The sequence below is a fragment of the Oryzias latipes genome, chromosome 7 (genome assembly GCF_053564925.1).
Source record: "Oryzias latipes strain Hd-rR chromosome 7, Olatipes_Hd-rR_3.1".
Taxonomy (NCBI): Eukaryota; Metazoa; Chordata; class Actinopteri; order Beloniformes; family Adrianichthyidae; genus Oryzias; species Oryzias latipes.
In genome coordinates, this window is record NC_136243.1 from 16,622,247 (window position 1) to 16,635,749 (window position 13,503).

General features: G+C 38.4%; 1 protein-coding gene across 2 annotated transcripts in view; it reads left to right on the top strand.

Moving 5' to 3' along the window:
- scube3 (signal peptide, CUB domain, EGF-like 3) overlaps window positions 1–13,503 on the top strand; it is a 95,426-nt gene that overhangs the window by 61,476 nt on the left and 20,447 nt on the right. The window contains exons 5-7 of one of the 2 annotated variants that reach the window (XM_011477411.4): window positions 204–350; window positions 2,405–2,521; window positions 6,951–6,998. In XM_011477411.4, the coding sequence (XP_011475713.1) occupies window positions 204–350; window positions 2,405–2,521; window positions 6,951–6,998 (312 nt within the window). The remainder of the gene's footprint in view (window positions 1–203; window positions 351–2,404; window positions 2,522–6,950; window positions 6,999–13,503) is intronic. The other variant, XM_011477412.4, reaches the window with a different exon arrangement.

Here is a 13,503-nt window from a genome sequence, read left to right on the forward strand (position 1 = left end):
CCAGCAGTAGGCATATGAGGCAGAGGGTCAGAAGAATGCGTGAAAGGCATCTGAACAGTTTGCCATTTTTTTGGATTATTTCATTGTAGACTAAACTCTGTTTATTAAATGGTCTTTGGTTTTTAAAGAGAAAAAAAAAAACTGTGTGAGATCTTTGTGAGGAGCTCACCATTTTATGCTGGTCATGCCTGTTTCCTTCACAGTGCACCTAGAAGGCACAAAGGAGGGGCCCACCTGCATGGACAAGAACCACGGCTGCGCACACATCTGCAGGGAAGCACCAAAAGGTGGCATATCCTGCGAATGTCGACCTGGATTCCAGCTGACTCGGAACATGAAGGACTGCAAACGTAAGTCACCCTAACATCTTGTGCTCAAAAGGACAACAGGACCGCAGGAGGACATCAAGAGTTTAGAAAACCGCTGCTGAGCATTGCACATATTTTACAAATATTGTATAGTTAATATGGACGCTGTGACGAATCTCCTGAATAGTCCATTTAAATAGAAGTCAAATAAAGAAGGATCATTTATGCAGCCGGGGCAAATGTGGAGGTTACTCGAAGGGGACTGCTCTGACAGACAGCACACACTTCTTGTTGCCGTGCAACGGAGATCATCCTGTCAGAGCTGGGGCCAGGGTTGATAGGGGATTTGTCTGTGTTTGGATAGGGATTTGAGAAGTGTTATTCTATAGTTTTCCTGTGACAGCCCAGGAAAAGGGTAAAAGGTGTTAGGATGGTAGGGTGTAGACAGGACGGCTATGGAATCCCTGACTCGATCATGCTCTTTTTCATTCTGTCATCACTGAAGTGTCAAAGTGCCAAAGTTAATGCTGCTTGTACTTAGTGCCACATAGAAATGCAAACCTCGAAGTTGCTCTCCAGTTATGTGAGTGCAACTGAAGTGTGTCAAGTTAATAACATTTATCTTCATTTTACAACCAGTTAAAATCATGAAAAACAAAGACATTTAAATTTGGTAACCTGTTAAACTTTTTTGGAAAAACATGCATTTACATACACAATTGTGCTCAGTGGTTGCACCATATTATTGCAAAACAGACACCATATGTCTAACCCTATTCGAATGTACTGTACACAAACCCCTCCAAAGGAACAGCCATGTTGCATAAAAGGAGGTGTCTTCTGTTGTTTTACTAATGCCCACTAGCTTGTCAACATGTAAGGCCTGAAAGTCCCACTTCTCTCATCTTGTGATCTATTTCCAAAGTGTTCCCAGTGTTTCTTTTTAACTTTTTATTATGCCGTTTGTCAGCCCAAACCAAAAGCCTTTCATTTTCCTTGAAGATAGTTTCTGCAGAGCAGCGGGAGTTCATTAGAAATTCACCTCTGAGTTGTGGGCAGGACTGTTGGTGCAAAACAACCCTCCTTCCCTCTTTCCCTAACACGAAACTGAGAGTTCTCTGTTTACATACTCTCCCGCTAGCTTGGCGAGCAATATTGGAGCAAAATAAAAATACAATCTTTTTCAGGGGGATTTTTTTCATCTGCTCCTGATTCACAATGTTTTGCATAAAGAAACACTCAGAAATGTAATTTTAAGGTTATTTTCCTTTATATATAACAAGAACATGTTAAAAGACCAAAAACACCACTTTCATTGAAGTGGATCTTTGAACTAAACCACTGATGTATTCAAATTGTGTAAATCGTGCACCAGCAGCTGGTTGTCTCATCCAAAACGGAGTCCTCTGCTCGGTGCATGCTGTTAAGAAATGTGAGTGATTGAGTGAGCAATCTGTATCTAGGAAATGGAGCAAAATTGCTACTGTACACAGCAGGAAATACAACGCTACCAAGAAGACCATTTATACTTCTGCTAAAATTCATGTAGATTCATTTCCAAAACAGTGTAACCATGAAGGCAGAATGACAGGGATGACTCACATGCACAAGAAAAACATTAAAGTACCTCTCCCCCTTTTGTGTGAGCAGTGAAAAGACAGAGTGACATGTCACCAAAAGCTAGGCAACAAACTAAAATTAAAACAAAAAAGTAATGTATAAAATATTTGTCATTGTTATTTGTCAGGAGAAAACATTCCATCAGCCTGGAGGGATGCTAAGAAATGTTATGTTATCCTTGTCAGCTGCAAATTGTTGAGCAGTTATATTTCTGAAGAACAAAAATGTAGAACCATTCAAAAATGTTTCTTTTCCTCTTTTTTCATTTCTTTTTTTAACTTCTTGAAAAAGTTATTTGAAAGTTGCTTCAAATAAAAGTTTCTACAAAATGCTATGGAATGTAAGACAAAAATATTTGTTTTTTTTTTATTGTACAATGATTCTTTTCTTTATTTTAAATTGTTCTAAAATGCTACAATGTTTTTGTATCATCCACTGTAACTGCAGCTTGTGTAACGTCTGTGTTTTCTCCGTAGTGACGTGTAACTATGGTAACGGAGGTTGTCAGCACATCTGTGAGGAGACCGACAATGGGCCCAAATGCTCGTGCCACATGAAGTTTGTCCTGCACAGCGATGGAAAAACTTGTGTAGGTGAGTCGTCTCACTCTGATACAGCTACCAAGGAAAAAACCCCAAAAACGGCAAAATAAAAAGAATTAACCTAACGCTGTGTTTCTCACGGCTAACTTTTAACCTTTGAAATGATGTTTATGCGGTAAAACGCAGGCAGAGAAACAGGTCGTATTACAGCAACTGTGTTCCTTTTTTCCTCTTGATCTGTGACATACAAGGTCAAAAGGCTACCATCCACTCTGCTTTTGTTTTTTTGCCTCCTACTGCTATTTTAGTAACCTCATCACCATTGCATTCGTTCTTGCTTCTCTCCATCCTCCAACTTTCGGCTGGGTTTTGCTCTTTCCTCTCTTTTTCCCTCGCCATGTCAGAAACGCACACCTTCTAGAGGCTTTTGGGTCATTTCCTCCACAGCTTCCTGCCTGGGATTAACTCACACCTGACCTAACCTTCCACTGGCAATTATCTGTGTTTGCTTCAGCAGACACAGGCTGAGGGAAAATCCTTTAGCAATTCATGATTATTGAACCCCTCTGATAAAGACATTTAATTAAATGAGCCTTAAAAAGTGTAGAGGCATTAAACAAAGAAAGAATTGGTCAAGTGTAAAGGTGACTGATTAAATTGGACATGTTTCTGTTTGATGTGTGTGGTATTATTAACTTTTTTATGATGCAAAGATTTTTCAGATTTGAAGTGGGGTTGTGGTTTATTGTGAAGGCGAACAGATCAAAAACATACCATTAGTAAGACTAAATGTTACTCCAGATTTTTTTACATCAGGAAATTTATAACATTTGCTTTAAATTAAGTTTAGTCAAATATGTATTTAAACTAATTTTATTCTACACAAACATTTTATTTGGTTTTACTCAACATTAAACACCAAAACTGCTTTTTTTTTGTTTAAGCCAGTCTCATATGATTTTTTTTTTTACTCAGCTACCTGTTGAAGCTAATAAGAGTTTCTGTTCTCAGACACCATATGCTTTATTAAAAGTTTTCTATTACCGGCTTGTGTTGCAGCCAGTTTTCCCTTTTATTAAATTTCTTATTTTGGGATTCATCAGCAACAGATTTGACATTGCTTGATTCCGTGTTGACTTCATGGCAGATGAAACTTTCAAAACTTCAGATTTTTCTGGTTCTCTCTAGAAAGTTGAAGCTGTACAAACAGAAGCAACTTTACCTTTTATTTTTTTGGCATCTGTCTTTTTTCCAGGCCTTGTTAATAATTGGGAAAATTGAGCCTCTTTCTCTATTAAATTTTAACTTTCGGGTTTACCAGACCAGTTTGCTCAGTTTAGGTACCTTTTTACACTTTTCATGAGATATTTAGAAATTCCAAATAAATTCTGCCTGGTTAGGTTTGACAGAACAATTTTCCTGGTCTAATGTCCTGGTCTTTCATGAACAGCTTTGCAACCAAAGCTCCACTGACAGCCAGACCCAAGTCAGGATCTGGTCAGCCAACCTGGCAATTATTGTTTTACCCTCTTTAGCCAAGATAATACCACAAACAAATTATATGTCTATGCCAGCCTCACGAAGGCAGAAAAAAATGCACGGGAGCTTTGGCGTGCCAGATCAAGGATCCGTCTGCCAGCTGGAGTCTCTGGTTTCCCCCACAAAATCTGTCGGAGTGGAGGCCAGCCTGTGGGCGCTCCATCTTTCAGACTATATGATTGTTAATAAAACCCCAATAAAAATGTTACTCTGCCAAGAGAACCCCAGTAGTTCATTAGAAATTCCCCTCTGAGTTGTTGGCGGGACCTTTGGCGCAAAGTAAGCATGCCCCACTTACCGTCACTCACCTGTTTACATACTCTCCCACCAACCTACAGCCCCTTATAACCCTAACTTAACATTAGTGGTACAACAAAAATGGCAAGCAATATCTGAGCTATCCAGCCGTACAACTGCCCCTGATTCACAACAATTTTAATAAAGAAATACTCAGAAATGCCATAAGAACCTTTTAAAAGCATCAAATGCAGAACTTGCATTTGACTTTAGGTCATTGTCCCATTTTAAACCTAAAACTAGTGATTCCCCCTTGGCTTGTGGGTTGAAATACCAGAAGTGCGTAAGAGTAAGTTCTTTGCTGTACGTGTTGCATCTTTCTATTTGCATAAGTGATAATTACCTCCCAGCCAACGCTTTCAGAAATAGTCAGTGATGTAGTGAGAGCGTGAAGGGTATCCATAGAAACCACACAAAGTGAAAACACACACCTTTTTTCCCCTTTGCTTCCCATTTGGAAATGTTCAGGATGCATTCATATTCAGCGCCCCAAAACATAGCTATACTTGATCAAACAACAGCTTCTGCCTCGTCATTGTTGTGTCTTTGTAGCTGCTAGGCTTTTTCTGTGCGCACCAGTCCATCACGCAGGTCGTTTGGTATGCAATCTGCCACTTTCACTCATTTGTTTTCTTCGTCTGTACCGCCTCTGTTGGTGCTGTGCAGAGTGTAAGTGGAATTCTTTTTGTTTTTTTGTGTGTCCACAAGGCCTTCATGGATAGCATACAGATGCACACTGTCGTCTCCCAGACATAATACGCACAAACACAGACTCTTTGAAGTAAGATTTTTTTGACCAAAGCGTCCGCAAAAAAAAAAAGAATCTGTTTTATTTGTTGTGCTTGCATCAGTAACTTTGAATATCAGAAAGAAGCGGCCGTCATGTGGAATCACTCATGCTGTTAGCACAGCAAATCATAAACATTCACAAATAGCAGGCAGATGCAGGCATGCTCAGGGTTCAGTCATTTGAAGAGTTGGCCACAAGACGAGCTGGAGAGATGCATAATATATTTGATACAAAGTGAGCGCTATATAAACAAATACACAAACATACAGTACGTGTCCTGCGTGCGTGCATCAAATGCACGTAAATAATTGTTTACCACTGGCATGTGTCCATAATATAAACAAGCGGAGCTCGTGTCGGGTGGTCTGGTGTGTTCAGATGCATCACTCAGCGGCCGGTCCTCAAACTGCTGGGAGTCATTGCTTCTTGATGCTGGATGGCAGCAGAAGTAAACTGGGCTGTCTTTGTGGCACAAACATCTGCTTCGTGCCTGAAAAAGAAAAAAAAAGAGATACCTCTTTACCTCACACTGACTGATGTTGCAGGTACAGGGCATGGGGGATTTAGAAAAAAAAATGTTTTTGGAAACACATTTCAAGCATTTGCAGGTTAAATTTTAAAAGAAAAATTGACCGACTTTCAAGGTTTTTGATGTCTAATCTTCCACATGGAAACTGTGTATGTTGTGGATGCATTTGATGCTCAACTTTAAAGGAACGAAAGCAGAAAACTGAATTTCTTAGAAAAAATATTTTAAAATATGTTCTGACAAGGTCCTTAGTGATAACACATTGAATGGTTGGGTCACTGACGGCGTTTCGACGCAACAGCCCAACAGCATAAATTCTGCAGTAATCTGGCCATGAAAGACACCCACAAAGAGCAGAAGTGAGTGTGGCTGTCCCTGACCTCAACTTGCAGCACTAACCACTCCTCAGTCTTGTCTGTCAAGGCTCGCAGTGCTCATACTAACTAGCAAAAGCTTCATTTCAAACTCAGACAACAAAACGCTCTTTGTCTGCATTGTATGGAACTTTGATTTGCATGACTGCATGTTGCAAAGTAACACTTTTGCCTTGACATGTCACTCTTTCTTCATTTTTTTTAGGCTTCTAGTCAGAATTTGGCACATAATTGCTGTTGTTTGCTGTCAGTAAAAAAAAAGGCTGTTTTATTTTTTCCTTTTGCAGCAGTATTATATTATCCATGTCTTGATCACTTTCTACACAGACATTAATTAAGTTTAAAACTGTTTAATGCAGGCAAACCTATAAATCAAACATTAGACCTTATATGCCCTTCTCTATTTTTTTACAAACTGGTGGTTTCTGAATCATTTACAGTGTCTTGGGTTTTTTTTTTGAGGGGCACAATTAAACTTTAAATGGGATGATGTGATCATGCCTCCCATTTTGACAGGAGGCCTGAGGTAACAGGAACAGTTTAAGATAGCTCACCGAAATGACTCAGATGGAGAAAAGGCTGTGATTTTTTTTCTGAGTCCTTGCCTTTTTGCTGCAGACATTCTCTGAGTGTTTTAGCTGGTATTTCCACAAGATTGTCTTCCACCTATTTAGCTGAAGACTCTTCACTGCTGTGAAGACAGAGCGTTTGATTCACGATGTGGTGCAGCTGCACGCTCTCCTTGCATCCTCCTCTACCAGCAGAACTCAGGTGTGAGTGCATTATCCCATTTAAAGTGTGAGGTAGTTATTCCTCCATAAAGCCTCACTAGCTGGGGATAAAGTGGAGTTAATGTTTCCTCACACATATATGGTGCAGTTCAAATGCACAGAGAACTAATGTGGTGTTTTCACAATGTGTACGTGCATGTGTGTGTGTGTGTGCATGCAGGGGAGAGGAGTGTCCAGTCCCAGGCAGCCCCACAGCTGTTCCCTAATGGTAAATATGTGCTCATCTGGCTCCTTTCTCAGGGGCTTGTGGGTGTGGGGGATACAGGAAGCTAACCGAGTAGACTCTGATCAGGCCCCTCCCTTCACCACATGAGGAGCCCTCCTTCTGACCTTTGACCTCTGGCTTCTGCACTACGTTCCTCTTCTGTGAATGCCCTCTCAGTAACAGCCACTGTCTGCGTCAAGCCGAACCTTTTCAAAACACAGCTGCAAACAGGGAGCCTCTGATCTGCAGAGTGAGCAGTTTACAGTGGAAAGGTGGGGATGAGATGCTCCAGGTCTCATCGGGTTTAGCCTCCCGTGTCTGACGCCTGTCATTTATGCATCCCAGTCAAACAGGGTAGCGGTGTCATTAATGGTTTTACATACAAACAAAACAGCAAAGATTTATTTTGCTCTGAAAACAGATTAAGCTTACAAAATAATAACCACTGATATGTCCTGTTACTGGCTATATAATTCATAACAGTACTAATTTAAATTAATAGACTTTAGTTGTGATAACTGTTTTATCATGACAAAAAAATGTATATCTAAGATCATTAGAAAAAGTGAAATAAAAAAAGAATATAGTACAGATTGAAAAGCAATTTTGAAACCTGGTTGACATTTTTCTTAAGTTCAGTGTAACTCAAAAGGTCAATAGCTTGTTAATGCTGAATAGGAAAGTGAATTGGGGCCATCTGAGGTTTGTTTCCAGACTGAATTTAACTTTAGAGTCTCAAATTAATCTGATACTACAACCAGGTGTTGTGAGGAGGCAGTCTGCACAACAATTTTCTTGCCTCCTCGATGTGTTTAAGTTACAACATTGATAATTACAATGTAATCAGTTGTTAAGTTCACTGAAATTCAGATTTATCTCTAAACAAACACAATTTGTGACGTGTAAATACAGCTTACACTGAACGGCTATGCTTATTTCTTTAAATGATGGGCAAACATTAAAGTATCTACACGCTGCTGTAGCCCAGAGGGTTGATTTGTGTTAGTTTGTATTGAGTGTCACCATCATAAACCATTTCCTAGTTTTTGTATTTAGTTTTAAGTGTTTTTGGATTATTACTGAAAGAAGTGTTTTCTTAAACTAAAGCAACCTTGATTGAAACTTAAAGTGTGTCTTTTTCTAGTATGAGTTTACAAGTTTCAAGTGCCAAACTTAAAATATTTGACCAACTACTTTCAATTATCCTCAATGAAGCAGAATTTTTGTATTCCCAAAAAATTAAAAATGAGGGGAAGGAACAAAATGAATGAGAAAAAAAAAACAAGCATAAATTAGAAAAATACAGGACTTAGGGCAAATAAATGAAAGAAAAAAGATTTTCTAACACAAAATTGCTTGTTTTTACAGTTTCTAAAATTTAAAATTGGTGGTTTCCTTGAATAATGCAGGTATGGATTACACTTTATTTTCCCTCTAGTGATCTAAAAACTTTTTTTTTTAAAAAGCACAAACAACTTGTAAAAATGCAACACATGCAAGTTCAAGTTCAAAAGATAAAACAGCTCCAATATCTCAAGTTGTAATATCACTCCACTGTGACTGATCTATTGTTTATTGATGCATCCATCCAAAAGCAGATTGAATTTGCAGACATCCAAAGTTTAACCACGTTGGGAGTCAGACCAAAGATATTCTCTTTATTTGTGTTTTGATATGACTGGAATACACGAAATGAAGCTTGCACTGTTTAAAACACTTGTGTGTGGTGTTTCTAAACTCCTTCATCACGGCCTATTAGCTGCAGCCAGGGAGCCAATAAAGTGTCCATGACAAAGTTTTACTTCATACAAGAAGATAAAGCCCAGAGCCTTCCCAGGCATACTTTTTCATAAACTTGTAATCAAGAACTCCTCATCAATCTGTGGAGTTCCTTCATGGCTTTTTTGGCAAAACCACCCGTTTCAGTAGATTTGCAGCAAACTGAATACCAGTGGAGATGGGAGGGTTGGTGAAACTCGATTATATCATTATATCATCCAATGCAATTCAGCCCAATTTTCAAATAAACAGCGTTTTTATCGAAACGACGCCAGGAAAAAACGAACTCATAAATCTGTAGGGACATAAAAACCTTGATACATCAAAGAGATTTACGATTTAATTATACAATAAGAAAGTTAAGGAGGATGACTGTTTTTTTTTTTTTTTAAAGAAGAAGCCTGTTTGTTGACAAAATACAGTCAGAGTGCTTCAAGTAACTATTTGTTGCAAGTGCATGTTCATTACCGCCGAGTAGCTCCCTCCATACAGTCTGGCCTATTTCGAGATATGGTGCCCTAGTTTCCGTTAGTTTCCCCGTAGAAATAGGAGCATCTTTAGAGTTATTTTGGACACAGCTGTGACAGATTTGTCTCCTTATATTTATTGTTACGTGTAGAGTATAGTTCACCTCTGTGCTTTAATCGAGCTGCTGAATGACCCTGTAGCTTTCTAAGCATATTCTTTTTCACCAAAAGCTTCCATTCCCTCTCCATTGATGTCAGGAGTTTGTGGTCATTCTGAATGGGCTTTGAGTAAAACAAGAAAGATTTGAAATAAAATATGTTCTATGGCCCACAGTGAAGCACGAATTGCACCTTTTTTGAGAACAAATATTGTGCACGCAATATTTGAAATTGTGCATCTCAAACCAGAGCACAGTAGATCGTGCTAGTGTTAATCCAAAACACACGTACCAGAGTGTGTGAGTCTCCTTTGTCTTTACAAAACCATAATGTCAGAAATGTTTCTTCACTCTCTAAACACATGATCATTACAGGCTGATGAGATAGCAGCCAACTAAGCATTGTGTTGAAACACCGTCTTATTGTCTCGTCTGCCAACGGTCTCTGCTCGTACTTTGTAATTATAGTTACCCACAATGCTGTGCCGTTGTCTAGCTTAAGACTGAGGTGTCACTCTTTGATTAGTGTCATTGTAGGTATGTTTCTAGATGGGAAAAACACTTCTTGCAGGCAGAAAAAAGCAAATGTTCCCCAATAAAAAAATTTTTGTAACGATTTTATTTCTGAATGTTGGTTTCTGAATTCAAAGGTCAAACAGAGACGCCCAACTTTTCATAAGTTGTAAACAACAGAAGCTAATGACCTCAAATAGAAGCAATCCAATCTTATGGTGTCTGGAAGAGGGAGTCTGTTTTTTTGGAGAAAAAAACTAGTATTAATTTAAAAAAAAATATGGAAAAGAAATAGAAAATGTAATAAGTACAAACAGAAACTCTGGAAAAAGAAATTCAAAAGTGACCAAACTGTAAAATCACAGATAACCGGGCATGTTATACACATTCAAGGATGCGCGAAACGTGTGCAAGTTTAGCCCATGGTGTTCACACTAGACGAGCTGGGAGGGGCTACACCTTTTTTTTTTTCTACTGCTTAATTAGCACATACATTAGCATTAGCACAACCTACAGTTGGAAGAGGCTTGGTGAAAAATGTCGAAGTGATGCAAATCTTTCTCCAGGCTTTTTCTCTTTCACAACTTTATTCAGATAAATGAGAGATTTGGTCTCATATAATTCCATCCAGGAAAAAACTGCAATTGATTTCTTCTGATCAATTTTCAAACTGTTGCATATTCCATGAATTGTTCCAATTGGTCAAGTTCAATCTAGTTTAACTTTTGCGTAGCTATGCATGAACACAATGGCTTTTAAGCTCAGAATCCCAAAACATGCATTTACGCTCTTACACAGACTTTTCATTGGAAGTGGCCACATGAACATGTTGCTTAATAGGTGATGCATCCCAATTGTTCCAATCTTTCAAACCTCATATCTTTTTTATATAATAACCTATTTTTCAAGTCTTTCTTGAACTCTTTTTTGCAGTATGTTTAAACTTAAATGGATGAACAAACCTTTTATTAGGTAGATGATTTTATTAGATTCGTCTGTTTTTTTAACCCACCTTTCAAACAACGGTAGTGTTAATTACGTTGATCCTTTTTCCTGATGCCCTTTCTTGACCCTGTTGGCAAACCTCATGAGGTTAACAGAAACTAAATTCTGTGTGTTTGCAGAATTCTATCCAATTTTTCCTACAGCCACATCAACCACACAACCGTCAACTGATACAGCATTGCTCCAAACTAAAACAAAAATGTTTGTAGATGGACGACAAACAAGTGTCCTTTTGGCTGCATCATGTAATACATGTAAACGTGTAAAGGCCCGTACACACCGGGACGAATATTCGCCAGGCGTTATTCGCCAGCGTTTTTCGCCACGTTTTTTGTGTTCACACCCAGGCGATTTTCGCTGACGATGAGCCGAGCGAACATGCAATTTCATTCCCTGACATTAGATGGCGCTTAATGTAAAACAGAAATACTCCTGTACACAAGGTGGCGCTGCGCAACTTTACGCTTCTTAAAGTTGCTTTTCACTCAGAAGAAGAAAGCAAGTATTTACACGCTTGTCAGAATCATACTAGGAAAACATGAATATTTCAAGCACCAGTAGCTCCAACTGGTGCTTGGTTCGGGGATATTTTAGAATGTCCGTCATTATTTCTTCGCGGCTGTGTAGATGCAACTCGCCGTCTATCTCCTTTGCTGGTATGTGTGCTCAGCAAGGCAGTTTTGTGTTTGAGCGCCCCCAAGTTGTGTTTTACTGTAACTTCAGAGGATCCAGACACGTGTGCAAAAGCGCCGTTCTCATTGGTCGAATAGATTTCGACGCGACGCTTCAAACCAAAAAAACGAACCCGAGGCGTTTTTTAAAAAGTGACGCTTTGACGCGTGGCGTTTTTTCGCGTCGGTGTGCACACTCACATTGGTGCCCTTTGTTTAGTCACGAGGCGTTAAACGTCGGCGAAAATCGAGGGCGAAATTCGTCCCGGTGTGAACAGGCCTTAATGCTAAACGGAACAAAGAACTATTTCTTGATGTTGTCAACAACAACAGCAAGAAATGGTAAAGTCTGAATTCTTGATTAGTTTAGAAAAAAGTTTTAGTAGAAAAAATATGTTTGCTTTTATTATTTTGACTGCCAATCCATGCAGCACAAGATTGGATCATCGTCTCTCCTTTCAGAAAGGAAAAGGTGATGTGTACGATGCTGAAGGCAATAAAAGAGGTACTGGACCTCCTTTTCCTTTCAATTTTCTGGAGTCCAATGTCATTTTTCAAAGGAAGCACTCAGTTCATTTCCAGGTCATTACACTCAGTGAGAATCATTTCTTTTCAAAAAGACCCAGGCTACGTCCGAATTCCTTCACTACTCAATACTTGCCGGCTCCGCTGGCGAACACTGGCACCCTACCACTGCACCCCCCCCCCACAATGCATTGCAAAGTTTAGACCACAATGCATTGCGTTTGAACAATTCTATACAAAAACAGGTATTTTTTGATAAACCATCAATGTTTTCATCATCAGAACACAGTGTATTCATAATTAGTTGTCATAAAAAGCTCATATCAATTCAATTTTCACTTTGTGTAGTTGGTGACGTCATTTTGGTCATTTAAAAAAGAAAGGTTTGGTTGGTTTGTCTGTAACATTTGTTTTTTCCAGCCAGTATTAGTTTTATATAAATTATGTTATGTTATTAGTAGTGTGTTATCGCATTTAACTACTTTTTGCATTATCAACAGATATTTTATTGAAGCAAAGATGGTCTTTGCAAGTTTTACTTTCATGATGCAGGAGAAAACAAATTAAAAAATTGTTAAAAAAAAGTTTTCTGCGATGAAACTGAATAATGTTGCATCATTTAGTTATTTGGGATGTTGCTGAAATGCAAAAGCAGTTTAGGAACATGTAAGCAACTCAGTCACTTTAAAAAGTTTTGAGTATTACTGTTTAAAATCCCAATCCAATCATCTTTTTCTATTGACATTTTTTCATCTGCTCTTCATTCACCACTATGTAATCAAACACGTAGAAAAGCAGCTTTAATCCCAATTTTCTTTGTATATGAACGCCATCATTAGAAAAATGCCACAAGAACATGTTAAAACACCAAAAACACCATTTTCCTTGTAGTGTGTCTTTTACTGCTTTTGTTGTTTTTTAGAGTTTTCTTTTTCTGTTTTTGGTTTCCTGGCTTTGTGCTAGTTACATCAATGTGTGTAGGAGGATAAATAAAACTTTTTTTTTTAACTTCGGATCTGTAAAGATCCTAGCCTTCATTGACATGTTTTACAGTAATTTGTTTTTAGTTTTTTTGTCTCCTATTTGTGGTCTTAAGACTACAAATCTTCCTTCTTTTTATTTTTGTTTTAAAAAAAAGATTTTAAAGTTTGAGTTTATTGATTTTTACGGAGCCCCTAAAGGGCCATTGATGAAAAAAAAAATTGAAGTAAAAAAATAATTTTTGAAGTAGAAAAAAATAAAAAGATGCGCACCAGTATTTTCCTGTTTTCAGAAAGTTTACAAGGTTCATATCCTCAACTTTAGCCATTCTCAAGACAACTGTAGCTACTTTGTGCACAATGAACAAGCAAGTCAACCATCCGATATCTTCTGAAACTAACTGGTGCGC